The 19,882-nt window shown below is 42.0% G+C and overlaps 2 protein-coding genes across 2 annotated transcripts; both read left to right on the top strand.

Moving 5' to 3' along the window:
- The first annotated feature begins 357 nt into the window (after window positions 1-357).
- LOC311140470 (semaphorin-4A-like) lies at window positions 358-11,943 on the top strand. Its single transcript, XM_084175542.1, has 14 exons — window positions 358-500; window positions 1,928-2,088; window positions 2,195-2,257; window positions 2,367-2,465; window positions 2,665-2,767; window positions 4,546-4,665; window positions 6,446-6,573; window positions 8,514-8,695; window positions 8,905-9,040; window positions 9,544-9,733; window positions 9,909-10,024; window positions 10,151-10,314; window positions 10,566-10,636; window positions 10,771-11,943. Exons 1-14 carry the CDS (start codon window positions 401-403, stop codon window positions 11,574-11,576), a joined length of 2,439 nt encoding a protein of 812 aa, XP_084031668.1. The 5' UTR covers window positions 358-400; the 3' UTR covers window positions 11,577-11,943.
- Window positions 11,944-15,619: 3,676 nt separating this feature from the next.
- On the top strand, window positions 15,620-19,810 carry LOC311139144 (membrane-spanning 4-domains subfamily A member 4A-like). Its single transcript, XM_084174033.1, has 7 exons — window positions 15,620-15,712; window positions 16,841-17,082; window positions 17,301-17,402; window positions 17,756-17,812; window positions 18,083-18,268; window positions 18,743-18,886; window positions 19,315-19,810. Exons 2-7 carry the CDS (start codon window positions 16,882-16,884, stop codon window positions 19,435-19,437), a joined length of 813 nt encoding a protein of 270 aa, XP_084030159.1. The 5' UTR covers window positions 15,620-15,712; window positions 16,841-16,881; the 3' UTR covers window positions 19,438-19,810.
- Window positions 19,811-19,882: the final 72 nt, after the last annotated feature.

Raw genomic sequence — 19,882 nt, 5'->3', positions numbered from 1 at the left:
GTTGCACTTTATCAAGTCTTTATTCATATAAAAAATCTGATTTATTGAATTCTCCATGTGGTCTATATTAACAGGGCATGGCACTTTATTTAATATAATATGCTTTTAAAATTCAATATTGGTGCACAATTTCTACTTTAAAATATCAAAGGGCCGCAAAAGGCACTCTTTTTGTGGAACGACCCAAGTAATGGTGATGACGAGAGGAAGTCAGACGATGCAGGTCTCAGCATTGCAACACCTTTGTCACAAGTGTGGAACAAAGCTCTTGGCACAGCCAGACTCATACGCACACTGTGCTCGTGAGGAATTCCTCTTCAAGAACAGATCCTTCCACATCCTCCGCCTCAATCTCCATCCAGGTATTCCAGCCGGTCCTGTTGAGAGGAGCACCCCCATCATGGCACATGGGAGCTTGGCCTGCCGTCTCTCTGCTCTACTGGGGCTTCTCCTGACCCCTTCTCTGGGGTTGGAACCTCCACGTATCTCCTTCCCCCTCGGTTAGTAGAACATTTGGTGAATTATTGTTTTTTCATGTCCATTTACTAGGATTTGGGTTTTCATGTATTTGCATGTGTGTGTGTGTGTGAATCTAGCAAATATGTAACTCTAGCATTCAGGCAAGTCAGATAATATTATTTCACGTTTATTTCATGTAAATATATAATTTGTCGGGATATAATATGACCAAAACACTTTCTCATGTTGAACCGCTGAGACATGTTGCAACTTGGCATAGAAAACATGCTTATTAGCTACATTTTTTTGCGTAAATTGCTATCTGGCTCTGCAAATCATTCAGTTTGTGGCTGTATACACGTCACTTGAGTTTCCGTTTGTGCCTCTTCCGCTAAACCTAAAGAAACAACAGTGGCATGAAACACGATGGCACAATAGACACCGAGGCACATAACCTAGGCCAGGGGTTCCAAAACTCTTTCACTCAGGCCCCCCTTCCAGCATTGGGGGACATCCCTGCACGCACCTGCGCCACGTCTATTTATATGGGCACAAGCACTGTTCATGACACAAACTGTTCACACCTCTTTTGCTGGTGGAGAGAACATTTAGCAGTTTTAATGCTACTTATCTTGCAATTCTATAGATTTTGCCATGTCTAATGTATATTTAAATGACCCAAACATTACAACAAAATCTATGGGCTAAAAAACCTAGCAAAAAAAACTTTTGCTGACATAGGCTAGTTGATAACTAATAATGTAAGCTTACTGTGTCCATAATAAGTATATCGTTTGTAGGTTTGGAGCTTTTGTGAAAGACAGGCTAGTAAGTTGATCTGGACATTTCTGACAAGCTATAAATAGCTCTCTAAGGTATGTAACGACTGACATGATGAGGAAAACTGATTATGCGCTACCCAATTTCGAAATGTCACCTTGTGCATTCTACTATTACAACTTTCAAGAGGAAGTTGAAAGCCAGACCCCCGCGATGATAGATTCAAGACGATAGATTCAAAGGCCAAACCACTCAAAATCGAACATTAAACTGTGCACAGCGCTACATGTTCAAAAGTGAAACCACATAGTCTGATGAGTAACTCATCAGTTTTGGCCTTTGAATCTATCATCGGCATACGTACTGTATATATATATATATACAGTACGTATGCCGTTTTACAATGGTTGTGGTACAAAGAGATGAGAATATGAGCTAACTCTCACAGTCTAAAAGTGAGCACTAGCTGCTATAGTATGGAACCCCATTATAACTTCTTAGCTGTGGTGGCTGCTGGTGGTGGTGGGGGGCGGGGAATTCGAAGGAAAGGCTTATTGAATGAATGGAAGGGTATCAAACACAATTTATGAAGAATGTATCAATGTCCACACAGGTCCGGTATTAACTGGTGGTCCACACAATAAACATACATCCTAATCATAACATTTTTATTTGCCTTTCCTTTCAGAAAGCCCAGAGAGACCCCTTCCCTTTTTCAGCAACCCTGACATTAGAAACACCACCACACTGTTGCTAAGCGACGACGGCTCCACTCTGTTCGTAGGGGCACGAGATGCTGTGCTCTCATTGGATGTCAGCCAGCCTGATGTCATTACCATGAAGACTAAAGTAGGCACATTAGAGCGGAAGAGGGAGCTATCTATATTTCATCAGAGAAGTTTATAAAAGGTTCCAACAGTCTTATTAATATTCTCTCTGTCTGTTTCTCCTATAGATGGAATGGAAGCCATCTCCATTGGACCTACACACGTGTACCAGTAAGGGCAAGAAAAACACGGTATTCATTGTGGTCCTCATGCACTTAAATGCACGCACTTGCCTTCACAAGAAACCATGGGAACCACTCTCACCTCTTTGATATCTGCCTATGTACTTATTTTCCTCAGACGGACTGTCCCAACTTTGTGCGAGTGCTGCAACCCATCAATGCCACCCACTTGTATGCCTGTGGAACATTTGCATACAACCCTCATGATACCTATATTGTAAGACACTCTCCTAATGCCTTCTGTTCTTCTCCTTCACGTCATATTTGGATAGACTCTGAGTATTCATATGATAATGAAACCTATAGCACACTTTTAATGACCCTTCTCTCTTTTTTCCACTTATGGTCCTATAATTCCTCCCCTCTCTCCCTCTCTCAATGTGTTTGTCTCTCTCCTTTCTCTCTCATTCGCTCAGGACAAAGACACTCTTACCATGGCCAAAGTCCCCAGTAAATACAATGAAGCAAGAGGTCGCTGCCCGTTCAACCCATATCAAAGAAATACAGCCATCTCTGTTGGTGAGATGGACAATTGTGGAGAGCCAATTGTAGCTGAATTAGTGGGCTGCCTTGGTGACGAAGCCACATGATAATTGCCAAGAAGACACCAACACTTCCCAAAAAATGCTGTATTTTGTTCTTGTCACTCAGATACAGTGAGGGAAAAAAATGTATTTGATCCCCTGCTGATTTTGTACGTTTGCCCACTGACAAAGACATGATCAGTCTATAATTTTAATGGTAGGTTTATTTGAACAGTGAGAGACAGAATAACAACAACAAAATCCAGAAAAACGCATGTCAAAAATGTTATAAATTGATTTGCATTTTAATGAGGGAAATAAGTATTTGACCCCTCTGCAAAACATGACTTAATACTTGGTGGCAAATCCCTTGTTGGCAATCACAGAGGTCAGACGTTTCTTGTAGTTGGCCACCAGGTTTGCACACATCTCAGGAGGGATTTTGTTCCACTCCTCTTTGCAGATCTTCTCCAAGTCATTAGGGTTTCGAGGCTGACGTTTGGCAACTCGAACCTTCAGCTCCCTCCACAGCTATTCTATGGGATTAAGGTCTGGAGACTGGCTAGGCCACCCCAGGACCTTAATGTGCTTCTTCTTGAGCCACTCCTTTGTTGCCTTGGCCGTGTGTTTTGGGTCATTGTCATGCTGGAATACCCATCCACGACCCATTTTCAATGCCCTGGCTGAGGGAAGGAGGTTCTCACCCAAGATTTGACGGTACATGGCCCCGTCCGTCATCCCTTTGATGCAGTGAAGTTGTCCTGTCCCCTTAGCAGAAAAACACCCCCAAAGCATAATGTTTCCACCTCCATGTTTGACGGTGGGGATGGTGTTCTTGAGGTCATAGGCAGCATTCCTCCTCCTCCAAACACGGCGAGTTGAGTTGATGCCAAAGAGCTCGATTTTGGTCTCATCTGACCACAACACTTTCACCCAGTTCTCCTCTGAATCATTCAGATGTTCATTGGCAAACATCAGACGGGCCTGTATATGTGCTTTCTTGAGCAGGGGGACCTTGCGGGCGCTGCAGGATTTCAGTCCTTCACGGCTTAGTGTGTTACCAATTGTTTTCTTGGTGACTATGGTCCCAGCTGCCTTGAGATCATTGACAAGATCCTCCCGTGTAGTTCTGGGCTGATTCCTCACCATTCTCATGATCATTGCAACTCCACGAGGTGAGATCTTGCATGGAGCCCCCGGCCAAGGGAGATTGACAGTTCTTTTGTGTTTCTTCCATTTGCGAATAATCGCACCAACTGTTGTCACCTTCTCACCAAGCTGCTTGGCGGCGATGGTCTTGTAGCCCATTCCAGCCTTGTGTAGGTCTACAATCTTGTCCCTGACATCCTTGGAGAGCTCTTTGGTCTTGGCCATGATGGAGAGTTTGGAATCTGATTGATTGATTACTTCTGTGGACAGGTGTTTTTTATACAGGTAACAAACTGAGATTAGGAGCACTCCCTTTAAGAGTGTGCTCCTAATCTCAGCTCGTTACCTGTATAAAAGACACCTGGGAGCCAGAAATCTTTCTGATTGAGAGGGGTCAAATACTTATTTCCCTCATTAAAATGCAAATCAATTTTATAACATTTTTGACATGCGTTTTTCTGGATTTTTTGTTGTTGTTATTCTGTCTCTCACTGTTCAAATAAACCTACCATTAAAATGATAGACTGATCATTTCTTTGTCAGTTGGCAAACGTACAAAATCAGCAGGGGATCAAATACTTTTTTCCCTCACTGTACCTCAATTTTTAACATGTTTCTCTGTAGATGGTGAGCTTTTCACAGCCACTACAAATGACTTCATGGGTAAGACACCAATGGTCTCCCGCCATCTCAGTAAAGATGGTCGCCCAGATGTTAGCCAGGATACCTCAGTGAACTTGGATGGTGAGTGGTCTTCAACAAATAGAGATCAATAGTATTGACATATTTTTGTTGGCACTTACTCCACCATTGCTCGTTGGCCAAAGCATATGGGGTAATGAAGGAGGGTTTTTGGATAAACACCGAAGATAAGGTCTGTGATAACCCACATGAAAAAATTATATAGTATACTATGGTATATGTACATACTAGAGTATTCACTGTAGTGTTTTTGCAGACTTAAATGTAGTATTCACTGTAGTGTTTTTGTGGACTAAAGTCAGCAGTGAATATTGTAGTATTTACTGTAGTATTTACAGTTAACTATAGTATAAATACTGTAGTAAAAAACTGTAGTATATACTATAGTGATTCATGTAGTGTTTTTAATGTAGTATACTGTTGTATTTACTATACTGTTTTTGCAGACTGTAGTATACTGTAGTATTTACTGTAGCATTTTTGCAGACATTATTGTAGTATTTACTATAGTGTTTTTGTTTTATCTTTGACATAGAAGTGCAGGCTTTCTCCTTGAGGAAACCTACTGGAGAAATACTAAAAGAGCACATTTTCCATAGCCTGTCAGTAGGTAGGACTGGGGTCTGAACAGATAGTTCAGAGCTTCTGCTCTTTTCTATAACCTGTAGGGAACACAATATATTGGCATGTTGGTTTTTACTTATGGGTGGCACAAAATGGGATATGGGGAAGGGAATGGAGATATGCTAATTTAATACTGTAGTATTTACTATAGTTTAAAAAAGTGTCGTGTTTTTGCGGATACTACTGTAGTATTTACTATAGTATTCTACAGTATACTACAACATTCTATAGTAAGCACTACACGATTGTGGGATACTACAGTGTGTAGTATAGTATTCTACAGTATATTATAGTTTACTATAGATTTCTATAGTAAGGACTGTAGTATTCTATAGTAAACTGTAGTATTTTTTCATGTGGGTAAACACAGGCTTAGGAGATCTTATATGTTTTGTTCTATAAGATAATCTTCATCAGCTAACGTCACTTTTTGTGAATTTTGAATAATTTATAAAGGTTTCATAATTCAGTATGAAAATGTATGCACTCACTAACTGTAAGTCGCTCTGGATAAGAGCGTCTGCTAAATGACTAAAATGTAAAAATAAATAAAAAATAAAGGTAATGTTAACTGACTGATATTATCTCATAGAACAAAACTTATAAGATCTCCTAAGCATGTGATAACCTCAGACCTTAATTTCTAAGTTTATCCCAAAACCCCATTCTTTCCCAATTAATTTCCCCCATAGGAATGGCCGAATGTACCAGAGGTAACTTATTTCCAATTTTTAGGACTACAGGCTGTGCTGATGTTGCTTCCAGAGGCAGTTTGGAACTCGTTGTGAGTGTTGCAACCGAGGACAGACGATTTTTACGCGATATGCGCTTCAGCACTCAGCGGTCCCGTTCTGTGAGCTTGTGTGGCCTATCACTTCGCAGCCATTGTTGCTCCTAAACGTTTCCACTTCACAATAACAGCACTGACCGGGGCAGCTCTAGCAGGGCAGAAATTTGACAAAATGACTTGTTGTAATGTTGGCATCCTATGACGGTGCCATGTTGAAAGTCACTGAGCTCTTCAGTATGGGCCACTACTGCCAATGTTTGTCTATAGAGATTGCATTGCTGTGTGCTGAAATAGCTGAATCCACTAATTTGATGGTGTGTCCACATACTTTTGGCCATGTAGTGTATCTCCTATCTGTGCTTGAATAGGATGTGGTCTTAGATGTTTGTGTAATTTACTTTATTTCAGAGCCCACTTTCGTCAGTTCCGCATCTGACACCAGCGAGGGGAAGGTGTACTTCTTCTTCAGTGAAGTGGGAAATGAGTACAGCTTCCTGGATGAGATCAAAGTATCGCGGGTAGCCCAGGTCTGCAAGGTAAGTAACAGGATGGGGCTTCGATTCCATTTAATATAGGAGAAATCAACATAAATCCAGTTAATGAATTGGGAAACAAATCCTCATTGAATATAATGTGTTAACTTCTCCAATTAATGAATTGAAATTAAATTAATTACCTGAATTGATAGAGTAGGATTTGCCCCCTAAGCCTGATGAATGGTAGGCCAATGTCCCTCCCCATTCTACTATAGCTGATCAACATTCATGCACAGATTTACTGAGTAGGATATGAGAACCCTCTTGAGATGCAACTTCTCTTTTTCACAAGCCAGAAATGTTACTGCTTCCTCTGACAGGAGAGTATTTACAGTGCCTTCAGAAAGTATTCATTCACCTTGACTTAGTCCACATTTTGTTGTGTTATAGCCTGAATAAAAAATGGATTAAATGATTATTTTTTCTCACCCATCTACACACACTACCCCATAATGACAAAGCAAAAACTGGTTTTGGACATTTTTGCGAATGGAAATATTAAAATGGAAATATTACATTTACATAAGTATTCATACCCTTTACTCAGTACTTTGTTGAAGCACCTTTGGCAGCGATTACAGCCTTGAGTCTTCTTGGGGATGACGCTACAAGCTTGGCACACCTGTATTTGGAGAGTTTCTCCCATTCTTCTCTGCAGATCCTCTCTAGCTCTGTCAGGTTGGATGGGAAGCGTTGCTGCACAGCTATTTTCAGGTCTCTCCAGAGATGTTCGATCAGGTTTAAGTCCGGGCTCTGGCTGGTCCACTCAAGGACATTCAGAGACTTGTCCCGAAGCCACTCCTGCGTTGGCTTGGCTGTGTGCTTAGGGTTGTTGTCCTGTTGGAAGGTGAACCTTCGCCTTAGTCTGAGGTCCTGAGAGCTCTGGAACAGGTTTTCATCAAGGATTTCTCTGTACTTTGCTCCATTAATCTTTGCCTTGATCCTTACTAGTCTCCCGGTCCCTGCCACTGAAAAACATCGCCACAGCATGATTCTGCCACCACCATGCTTCACTGTAGGGATGGTGCCAGGTTTCCTCCAGACGTGACGCTTGGCATTCAGGCCAAAGAGTTCAATCTTGGTTTCATCAGACCAGAGAATATTGTTTCTCATGGTCTGAGAGTCTTTAGGTGCCTTTTGGCACGGGCTGTCAAGTGCCTTTTACTGAGGTGTGGCTTCCATCTGGCCACTCTACCATAAAGGCCTGATTGGTGGAGTGCTGCAGAGATGGTTGTCCTTCTGGAAGGTTCCACAGAGGAACTCTGGAAATCTGTCAGAGTGACCATCGGGTTCTTGGTCGCCTCCCTGACCAAGGCCCTTCTCCCCCGATTGCTCAGTTTGGCCGGGCGGCCAGCTTTAGGAAGAGTCTTTGGTGGTTCCAAACTTCTTCCATTTAAGAATGATGGAGGCCACTGTGTTCTGGGACCTTCAATGCTGCAGAACTTTTTTGGAACCATTCCCAAGATCTGTTCCTCGACACAATCCTGTCTCGGCGCTCTACAGACAATTCCTTCGACCTCATGGCTTGGTTTTTGCTCTGACATGCACTGTCAACCGTGGGACCTTATATAGACAAGTGTGTGCCTTTCCAAATCATGCCCAATCAATTGAATTTACCACAGGTGGACTCCAATCAAGTTGTAGAAACATCTCAAGGATGATCAATGGAAACAGGATGCACCTGAGCTCAATTTCGAGTCTCATAGCAAAGGGTCTGAATAATTATGGAAATAAGGAATTTCTGTTTTTAAACCTGTTTTCACTTTGTCATTATGAGGCATTATGTGTAGATTGCTGAGGATTTGTATTTATTTAATCCATTTTAGAATAAGGCTGTAACGTAACAAAATGTGGGAAAAGTCAAGGGGTCTGAATACTTTCTGAAGGCACTGTATGTCATGATTATTACTAAACAAATATGTTGTCCTTGGGTGTGTCAGGATGACATTGGGGGAGAGCGCATCCTGCAGAAACGCTGGACTTCCTTCGCTAAGGCCGAACTTCTCTGTCAGCCTCCCAAAGAGCTGCCTTTCAATATCATGCAGGATGTGTTCACCCTCGCTCCATCAGAGGGCTACCCCACACAAGATATTATTTTCTATGGTATCTTCACATCCCAATGGTGAGCGAGAGCATGCAAAAGTTTCTCTGCATATGTGAGATGAGATGTCTGGAGGTTTAATGAGATGACCAAACAATTGTGCCAATATTTGGGTTAACTTTCTCACAAAAGAGTTGTTTAAATATTTTTCTTCCCCCTCTTTCACATCTCTCTTTCCTGCTGGCTTCCTAACCTCTGTCTATCTCTCTTCTCTCCCCTTCCACTCCCAGGTCAGTGGCTTCAGGGCAGTCTGCTGTGTGTGCCTTTCGGCTTGGGGACATCAAGGATGTGTTTGCTGGGAATTACAAGATATTCCAAAACCACCAATGGAGTTCTCACACTGACAAGAGTAGCAACCTGGGCAAGGTGTGGATGGGCCATTCCTATACTGTAGAAGTATACACTGAGTATACCAAACCTTAAGAACACCTTCCTAATATTGAGTTGCACCCCCCCCCCATCCCCCCCGCTTTTGCCCTCAGAACAGCCTCAATTCGTTGGGGCGGGGCAAGTACTCTACAAGGTGTCGAAGCGTTCCACAGGTTCCACAGATTTAACAAGTGACATCAATTAGGGATCATACCTTTCACCTGGATTCACCTCGTCAGTCTGTCATGGAAAGAGCAGATGTTCTTAATGTTTTGTATACTCAGTGTAGATTAGGGTATATGGGCAGGGTTGTGAACAATGTCCTTTCTAAGGATCCATTCTCATGGCTTACCAAATTTTTTGCGGAGTGGCTATAATAGATTTATATAGTTGTAGATTTATGGACTTGTGCAATTAGCCTAATGACCAAATCCTCTTTACCCCCTGTGTTTCCTGTGTGGCAATTGTAATAACTGAGTTTATGGGCCTTTTGTTGTCAGTGTGGGTTGGACAATGCCCCAGACACCACTCTAATGGCAGTCAAGGAAAGTTTCCTAGCCAGTGGAAGTGTGCGTCCGATGGGCAGAGTACCAGTCCTCATCTCCCCTGACCAGCGCTACAGTCGGGTATCTGCACTACGGACACAAGCGGCCAATGGACAGGACTACACCATACTCTTCCTTCTTACTGGTGTGTCATAGTTATTTTCAATCTGGACATTGCTCTTCAATCTTGGTCTGTCAACTACTGTCCAATTGCTCATGTGGTGATACGACTTCCCATCCCAAATTTTATGGCAGATTATTTTGTCACAGCACATTTTATTTTGGTTGCAACTTTTGTGTTTCACTCTTCTCTTGGTCAGAGTCTGGGATTCTCCACAAAGCTGTGCTGTTGAACAAGGATACCCACATCATAGAGGAGATCCAAGTGTTCAGACAACCACAACTGGTGAAAAACATACTTCTCTCCACCTCCAAGGTACACATTTGTTAAATCTTAACTTTTGTCAATGTATGTTTTCAATGGGCATTTCTCTGTATACTGTGTACTGTGTTTGGCCTTTCATCCACTAAAACCCTTTGATGCCTGTTCCTCCTATCGCAGGGTGTGCTTTATGTGGGGACCTCTGAAGGGGTTACCCAGGTACCTGTGTCCCAGTGCCCATCCTATAAGAGCTGTGCCCAGTGTGTTTTGGCACGAGACCCCCTCTGTGGCTGGGACCCTGCCAGTGGACACTGTGCCAGTGTGTCTGCCATTCCAGCCAATGCGTGAGTGCAACTTTAGATCTTTAGATTCATCACTGGCCTCCACATACTGCTGGTTCCCCGTGGCATTTCCATCCTTTAAAAAAAGAGTGAAATCGATGACATCTCAGCCTAGCACTCATGCATGTGTTTGTGCATTGAAGAGAACACTGTCAAGGCACCAATGTTAATGGACATCCCTCTCTCTGTCACCTACCTTTCCATCTCTCTTTCTCTCACTTCATCTTTGCATTTGTGTGTGTTGTTGTTGTCAGACGGCAGGATGTGGAGCATGGCAACGTGACGAAGGAGTGTCAAGGTTCCCTCACAGCCAAACCTCTGCCAGGTGATCACTACAATCAGACACAAGTGTATTGGGATTATAAAGTAATAAAACCAGTAATAAACCATCATATTTAAGCATTGATTGCTCTCTATGTATAACTCACTAATTTGTCTGTGCTCACGTTCTATCCCCAGTGGAGGTATACGCACGGCTAGATGAAGTAGTGAGGTTGAAGTGTTCCACATCCTCCAATCTGGCAACACTGAGTTGGAAGTCCACCAAAGCAAGCGCTCTGCCCCACCACCTATTCTTTCACTATAGAGATGAGAGTCTGGTCTTCCTGGCCACACCTGACACCTTCGGAATCTACCACTGCATCTCTGTGGAGAGGGGTTATGAGGAGACAGCAGCTATCTACACTGTGAGACAGAGTGTCTCCCCTCGGGCCATTGATACTCCAGCTGTTAAAATCCGGATCACCACAAACATCCAGAGGACCACAGAGACTAAAGACCAGATGACCACCATGATGGAGACTCCAAGCGACACTGAGGAGAAGCTAGACCTCATCACCTTTTGGGAGGATCCAGTCATCACCACAGACGTAACCACAACCAACAAGACTCCAGACATACAGTCCAGGACTGAGAACATAGAGGACAAGACCCCAAACACCAAGTCTAGTACTGAGAAGCCAGACGATATGACCCCAGACCCCCAGTCCAGCAGTGAGAAACCAGAAGACATTGTCAACCTCAATGAACCCTCAACAGCCAAGAGTTACCATAGTGAACTGGTGGCGGTATCATTTCTCCTGGCTGTGTGTGTTTGTGTGCTAGTGCTGGGAGGGCTCTATGGGTGGCGCCAGCAGGGCAGATATAAATCGGGCCCCTGGGACACTGCAGAAGGGGGATACAAGGAAGAGGAGGACCCCCTGGAATGTGATCCCCCTCTGGGCAGCAACAAAGTCTCACCTCCCTCTATAAAGGAAGCAGAATGAATGGACTCAGAGAAGATATCTTTCTTCATCGAGTGTCAGTTGTTTTCAAAAGGCATTTAATGACAACACATCAGCTGGATTCGATCTTGTTGAAGATCTATAAATAAGTACATTTTTAAAAAGTGTGTTTGGGGGGGGATGAAGAGCATGTTTGTGTATATACGGTACTAGTGGAGCCTATTTGTCCTCAACTTAAACACAGACAGATAATGCAAATGTTTATTAATTTGAGATTACATTTTTTTTGTTATTCTACATTTCCTCAGCTGCCATTTTTTTCTATAGGCTACAGAACAAGTGGTCTTTATTTTTGTAGAAATGTACATTGTTTTTTACTAAGCTTACTATAATAAAAAGGAGAAATTACATTTCTGAATCTTTCATATTTCTTGGCTGTCACCAAATAATAGGGGACATGCATAAAGATGGCGGCCCCCATGTACTTACCACAAATGCCTCATTTGCTTAGATCGCCGTATTATGCAGTGCTCTCCATTACTGTTTTTTTTGTATCTGCATTAGCACAGTTAAAAATTCCAATCCTAGCTCCTATAAGGCAGTAATTTGAAAAAGTAGATTGAACAATAGCTTGCGCTGTAGCTAACAACTCTGTGGCCGTGTTCGAAAGCATCAAAATGACTACAGGTGACATAATGTTGACACTGGTATTGTGCTGGAGATAATGAGATTGAAAAGTGAAGGAGTTGCCCTATAAATATCCAGTCGTTAACACCAGCAGATGATCTACAAATCACATTGCATCATAAATAACGACTCATTATTATTTGTAGATCAGTCAATCAGACACAATTAACCAATGATACATTGCGGTTTTGATCCTTTCGAACACGGCCAATGGGTAGTGCCAGAGACAGTGGCGATTTTAGCATGTAAATCTTGGTGGGGCAAACAAACATTTTTTGGGGGGGATGCATGCCAGCAAAGCCTCAACACAACACTAAACAATACATTAAATGCACTCAAACGGTGCCCACAAACTGTTAGGGCCTACATAAAGCTGTCCCAACAGCAGAGTCCCAACACCTTACCACTGCTACACCTGGCTATCGCGGAGCCTTGTCTGGCAGCGAAACAGTTAATTCAGCCTAATTTACTGCCTTTAAAAAAAACATAGCTGATATGGCTGATATGGCATGTAAATGTATGGCTGACTTGCTTAAACAAATGTTGTTTCTACTGACAATTGAGATGTACAAACTATGGCATAAGGGGACGACAAGCGGATAAGAGGCAATCCGTAATTTTGATTAAGCCGTTAATGAGCGAGCTAGGACGGACGTAGACAATATAACTATTTGTTCAGCCCTTTTGAAATGTACAGTGACAGAATTCAGAACATGGGCCATTCTTACAGTATTCTCCCTGTACACCAAGTCAGAACTGTAGGATAAATAAAGGGGGTATATAAGCAGACAATGAAAGCTCTTACAATATTCGATGATTACGTTTCTCTAAAACAGGTTATAGGCTACATGTGTACCACCAAGTCAGAACAGTAGGTGAAACTAAGAGGGGAAAATAGACCAAATTATTAGGGTGAGGCACATGGGCTACTAACAGCTTACTACACAACATACACTTAGTATTACTTTCTTAGCTACAGTATACATATCTCCCTGGCATATTACATCATTTATGCAGCAGCATACAATACATTTTTGGACTCACCTTGTTGTGGTGTGCTCACTTGAAAAGGAAGGTGGCACGGCGGTCCTTCGTGGGCAAATCTTGTCATCAAACTTTGTCATCAAAGCCTGGCATTCTCTGGATTGATGGTGCTTTCAAAAACAAGGTCGAATCATGATGACGTCAGTGATCTTCAGGTCGTAGCTCTAGAAAGAGGCCCAAGTTCCCGACTTACAATTCGGAGTTGGATGACCATTCAAAACATATTTAGCCAGTCGGAGCTTGTTTTTCCCCGAGTTCCCAGTTGTCGTGACCTCACTGAAGTCAGATTTCCCAGTTCCGAGTTATCAGTTGTTTTGAGCGATGCAGAAGTCATGCTGGATTGAAAGAATGTCCAATGTTGAAAGTTTATCATTTTAAGCTTGGAAAAGAGACCTTTCAACCCAGAATTGGGACCACACACCCACTCGACTGAATAGCAGGCTAGTGATTGCTTTGCAATGCTTGCAGTTAGCCACTGATTACTTCCAAACCACTCATTGATGAATTTGCGATTTTCAACTTGTTGTGTAATGTTTTATCTATAATTTCTCTTCATTATTTCTCTTCATATGACAAGGATTAAAAAGGATTTGCCAGTAGATTGTCGACTTGATTCATGATGATGACTGCTTGCTAAGATTTTGAAAGTATGATGTTGACATGATCAGTCCAATCAAAGCTACTGTAGATATAATGTGATTTGATGTCATTTTATCTGTGGCCAATGACCTTGAGCCTTCTTGGATGGGCACTTCTAATGTAACTCAATGGCAGCACCCAAGGGGCTTGAATTTTTTTGCTCTACCCTTATATTTGAGTGACAGAACACTAAGCCAATCACGGCACAACTAGAGAACATTACCAACCCCTTGCTCTGTATTTTCCGCTGGCTGCCCCACCACCACAGAAAGCACTGAGCTAGGCTGAAACACCTACATTTTGGAGCTGCCTTACTCAAGAAAGCAAAAAAAGAGACCATGTTTGTATGGAGGCTTTATTAACTCAATCATTCTTTTTTTTCACATTGTTTGCAAACTGATATGTGACACGTATTAATGCCAAAGTAACATGCAAAACAGGCAAAAGAAAATACCCTTACCGTGCAAAGCTGTCATCAAGGCAAAGGGTGGCTACTTTGAAGAATCTCAAATATAAAATATATTTTGATTTGTTTAACACTTTTTTGGTTACTACATGATTCCATATGTGTTATTTCATAGTTTTGATGTCTTCACTATTATTCTACAATGTAGACAATAGTAAAAAATTAAGAAAAACCCTGGAATTAGTAGGTGTGTCCAAACTTTTGACTGGTACTGTACACCAAACACATGCTTTCAGGTGTTTGATGCCATTCCATTTGCTTTGTTCCAGCCATTATAATGAGCCATTCTCCCATCAGCAGCCTCCCTGCCTTAAACCATACTCTTACCCTAACCCTTAACTAACCCATACCTTAACCTTTTTAAATGGGGTGACATCATAGTTGGGACGTCCCAAGGAGACGCTTTTGACTTTCCCATAAAAAATTAGAAGTAGGTGTAGAGGTAGGTGTGTTTTCTAGTAAATGACCCGGGGCATGGGGATATTGGCAAAGGCATTACAGTATGAAGATATGCAGAAACTGCGAAATCCCCGATCACGCTTGTAGGCGATGACATTGCGACGTTGGCTAATGCCGCGTTCATAACAACTGGGAACTCGGAAAAGTACGAGGTAAAATCATAACGTCAGCGATCTAAAGGTCGTTAAATCAAGCTCTAGAAAGAGGCCCGAGTTTAAATAGATGTTTCCCAGTATAAGCTCGTTTTCTTTTCGAGTTCCCAGATGATTTGAACAAACTGAAGTCGGAGATTTCCGAGTTCCGAGCTCCCAGTTGTTTTGAACGCGGATGGAGTAATAACATGTTCAAATGCTTAAGACATTGGCTCGAATCTATGTTGTGCCTTTTAGATTTCGAGAAAATTAACAACTAAGGAATTATTTTTCACTTCTCTCATTGACTTCTCAAATCCCGGCCTGGTCTGCTTCGCAAGCGTTCCCAGAAGTCTCGCGATGTTGCGTCTCTGGGTTTAGAAACTGTGATATTGGTGCTTTCAAGACAACTGGGATCTCGGAAAACACTAGAACAGATCAATACGTCAGTGATCTCAGGTCGGAAAGTTGCAGCTCTAGAAAGATGCCCGAGTTTCCGATTTGGAATTACGAGTCGCATGACCGTTCAAAAACGATATTTCCCAGTCGGAGCTCGGTTTTTTCAGAACTCCCAGTTGTCATGAACGGACTGAAGTCGGATATTTCCGAGTTCCTAGTTGTGTTGAACGCGGCATATTATATAATTAAAAAGAGCAGATGCATCCGGGATCTGTAAACATTGAAAAAGCAGCGTAGATTATATCCTGGTTTTTCCGTTTGCTGTTCCTGCACCAGGAAAAAGTGGACAAGGGGTAAATTGTCACAAATGTTGGCTAAATTAATGTTGATTAGGCGATTTATGTTAACAGCTGTAGGCATATTAAATGTAGTCATTTGCAAGCTTCCATAGAGTTATAGTTTTGAATTTCCATTGAAATACAGAACACAGATTTACAAGTACAACTCAAATGTGGCGTGAAAAGTGCTATAATATACTGTAATCATTGACTGTTGTCAATATTGTATTGATTTATTTAAAATGTGTCAATATTGTATTGATTTATAATAAATGTCAGTGATGCTAGTGTCAAAGTTGCGTCAATTCAAATCTGGTATTAGGAACAAAAGAGGTCAACAAGACTTCTAAAATATACTAGTTATTTTAATTAATGCAAAAACCTTCAATGGTAAATATGATGTTTCGTATATACGGGCTCTTTGAAATACCTCGCAGGGCACTTCAGAGAACTAAATCCATTGTTTCAGATTGTTCTTCAAATACTCTTACAGAGAGAGTTTCCCACCTCTCTGCTGGCCAATCAGAGTAGAGACTTGAGCGTGGTTTAGACTTACTCAGCCTATCCGTTGGCGCACTGGCTGTTCCCCGCCTCTTCTGTTACCAGGCATACGTTTATCATAACAACCTGTCATAGTGAGAAGAGCCAGCTCCCCTAGACACCATTCCTACGTCCAAGGATGGTTCACAGATCACAAAGAACCAGTATAGTCTAGCATTTGGAGACACAAATCCTTATCTCATTTTACCCCTTAAAACAGCTCTTCACATCCATCACAGCTTGCCAGGTGACACAACCTACATTAGCCCAGTCAAGAATGCATTCTTTCTAAGTTAGTCATCCCATCAATTATAAAAATAATTCATCTCTCACACTAGTCTCCTTTGCGAGACCTAAGAAAATACCATTCTGTGATAGGTCCTGCTGTTTTTGATCATTTGAAATACACCTACATTTTACTCTTCAAAACTCAATTTTGTTCTTCAAAAGTTTAAAATAGCCTAATGTTGAAATGTTATTTCTAAACCAAGGTCAACCTAGAGAATGCGTAGGCTATCTGTAATGCCATAATAAACACTGACAAAATATCTGCAGCTGTATTAAAGTATCAAGCTTTCAGTGTGTAGTATGTTTTCTTCTCAGGTGTTTGTTGTCGTCAACCACCCAAATAAGGATCATAAACCATGGCCTCCTCTATCACCACTGCAAATGGAGTTGTGATCGTGACACAGGTGTTCCCCTTGGGGGAGACTGGCAAGGATTCAGTGCCACTTCTGAATGTCACTCCCCAAATCCAGAGTGCACCCCCTGCTATGCCACTGCCGACCACTAAAGTGTCAGAGATGACAAGGGTGTTCCTGCAGGTTCAGCCACAATCTCTCGGGGTGAGAACAGAATATTACTGTCCTTTGACTTTAGTGCTCATTCCATCCATTTGCCATTTGATTCAATCATCGGCTGTGATATTGTAGAGATCTATATTTAACGTCCTTTGAGGGCAATTTGATTTAGAAGAAAACATGTAGGCTAAACTGTGAACCTCTATTAGTTACCATTTCCCCTATTTTTACTCAATGTTCCCCGAATTACTGTTGTGTCTCAGATTGTGCAGATCATCCTTGGATTGGTGTGCATGGTGGTGAGCCTGTCTGCTCTTCTGTCCCCTACCCTGTATGACCAGGTCCCTCTCTTCATGGGAGTTGCTGTAAGTTCTGGGTCCCAAGGGGGCAAGTAATATCCTACACACTTAATGCTACACTGACACCTGCAAGTTTAGAGATGTTTCCTCAGAGTGAATCTGCCGTCATCTATGTTACACTAGTCCTATTGTAACCTAGAAAAGTAGGTGAACAAGCAGGAGAACGGACTTCAGATCAGCACTCATGATCAAAGAGCATCCCACACCCACAGGAGACAGCAGAACTTGTTTATTTATGAAGTGTAGGCCTCTACAGTAGGTGACATTGGATATGGCAGTTTATTGGACAGCACCACCTTAGCTTCATATGTCAATAGTCCAAAGTGTCTTTCTCTCCTGTGTTGTTGCTCACTCTCCAGTTTGTCCTCTCTGGATCTCTCACTGTGGCTGCCCGGAAAGGAACAGGTTTGAGTCTGGTAAGTCATTCACTGCGACTGTGGTAAATAGCAGTGTGCACTTCAAGTTTGCTTCATTAGATTGATTTTGCGATTTATATCAGAAATTGCAATTGCTATTAGGAAGTAAATCAGGAGATAATTTTCTAGACCAAAACTCACAAACCAAAAATCTAACCAATTAGAACAGTTAAGAGATTTCCTATGTCCATACATTTTAAACAAAACAAACTAACATTGTCATGCAATGGTTGTTCAGTTTCCCCTCCTCTCCATTTCCCACCCTGTCAGATTAAAGGGACTCTGGCTGTGAATATTTTCAGTGTTCTTGTGGCCCTGGCTGGGGTTGCATATATTTGCATGCTGCTGACTGTAAAACATGAAGATGGTTTCTGCACCCCAACTGATGGAAACTATACTTCAGATTCCAACCAGAACAGGATACGGGAATGCACAACAATGGTTAGGACAATAGATGTAAGTATTTATTGAAGTGACCTGGTTCATGTAATTTTTCTGTATTTATTTGTTATACTAACTTCAGAACTCAGTAACCTTCCAAACACGAGGTTGGTGGCACCTTAATTTGGGAGAACGGGCTCGCGGTAATGGCTGGAGCAGAATAAGTGGAATGGTATCAAATACATCACACACGGTTTCTATGTGTTTTATGCCATTCCATTTGCTCCGTTCTGGCAATTATTATGAGCCGTTCTCCCCTCAGCAGCCTCCTGTGCTTCCAAACAGTTTGTTTATTAAAGGTTGCAAGGAGCTAGAGAAATACATCTTTGCAGGCTTATTTACATTTTAATATAATTACGAGATACCGTTGATATTGTTTTATCAGGATGAGAAACCTGAACAAAACTTGTAAATCCTTCTAAAGTTACAATGCAAATCATTAGCCCAACCGTTGATACATATTCCTCTTGTTTTACCTCTGTGCATCAGAAAGTCTTGAATGGGGTAAAGGGCCTACTGCTGGTCCTGACGGTGATGGAGCTCTGTGTGGCTCTCACTGTCTGCGTCTTCTCTGGGAAAGCCATTCACCTCCGTGGGCACTACAGCCTGAGCAATGGCCGTGGCCGGGGGATGGTAAGATTGAGAACGCTGCATTCATTGCTTACATCAACAGGTTAACAGTATGTGTAACAGGCAGAGAGTGCAGCAGCTGTACATTAAAAAAGTACAGTATTACAGTAACTCAAACATGTAATGCTGTGGGGCATGAACCATTTTGCCTCTTTAACAGAACATTGCTACAATCCCAAACTTTCCCCGAACACTTGTTGCTTCTTGACTCCCCCTCTTGTAAACTCCTAGGTACCAGCAATAACTGAATAGCTCCACCTAGTCCTCTGGTAGGCTAGGTGGAGTTTACACCATATTGCGTAGTCACACCAATCCTTTAAAATATCCAGAATCGTGGGTCATGTTGAATGGTCAGTTTGAGATGATGCCAGTCTGTGCTAGTTCCTCACTTCATCCTCCTTCCTTCTCCTGCACCTTGTCATTGCATCTAGGTGGTGGTAGAGACTGGTACTGACCCCGTCAGAGCCAGCCAGGCCTCCCTGAGCGACAGTGATGTGGCTTTACTGGGCAGTGCTGAAAACTCTGACAACCCGGCTCCACTGTACTCTCCTTGAGGCAGAACCATGCCATACACCTCACCCTACTTCTTACAACACGTATTGCATTGTAGTATACCCTATGTACTCATGTGTGGCTCTTATTTGAATTAGTTATTTCACAATTGCTTACCTAAACTGTGCATGAAAATTATCATTAGAAAGTGTGACGCCATTGCGAATGTGTCAGATGTTTTGTCATCAATGTGAACAGTCATGTGTCATGATGGGTTTTGTCTTGATGAATGCATTAATCTGTAGTGCTTCCTAATTTATCTAGTAGTACTATTATTCTTCATTTCTTTGCTATTTCATATTACTGGAGAGTTGATTATCTTGATTTCTGACAGTGTATCATTCTTCTTTCATTCAATAAATTGAATATTTCCTCTTCAAGTGTTATTGTGTCTATATTGGTAGAAGTTTACACAGATCACTGTAACCTTAAAGCTATTTCCATCTG

Source organism: Coregonus lavaretus, assembly GCF_964263955.1.
Source record: "Coregonus lavaretus genome assembly, chromosome: 13".
Classification (NCBI taxonomy): Eukaryota; Metazoa; Chordata; class Actinopteri; order Salmoniformes; family Salmonidae; genus Coregonus; species Coregonus lavaretus.
The sequence above is the reverse complement of the archived record's forward strand: the minus strand, read 5'-3'. Positions and strand labels throughout refer to the sequence as shown.

Bases quoted from the DNA above. Each gene is read 5' to 3' on its own strand.
- LOC311139144 (XM_084174033.1), top strand. From the start codon at position 16,882: ATGGCCTCCTCTATCACCACTGCAAATGGAGTTGTGATCGTGACACAG. The intron at 17,083-17,300 runs GTGAGAACAGAA...GTTGTGTCTCAG, and splicing joins TTCAGCCACAATCTCTCGGG to ATTGTGCAGATCATCCTTGG. The intron at 18,269-18,742 runs GTAAGTATTTAT...TCTGTGCATCAG, and splicing joins CAATGGTTAGGACAATAGAT to AAAGTCTTGAATGGGGTAAA.
- LOC311140470 (XM_084175542.1), top strand. From the start codon at position 401: ATGGCACATGGGAGCTTGGCCTGCCGTCTCTCTGCTCTACTGGGGCTT. The intron at 4,666-6,445 runs GTGAGTGGTCTT...ACTTTATTTCAG, and splicing joins TACCTCAGTGAACTTGGATG to AGCCCACTTTCGTCAGTTCC. The intron at 10,315-10,565 runs GTGAGTGCAACT...TGTTGTTGTCAG, and splicing joins TCTGCCATTCCAGCCAATGC to ACGGCAGGATGTGGAGCATG.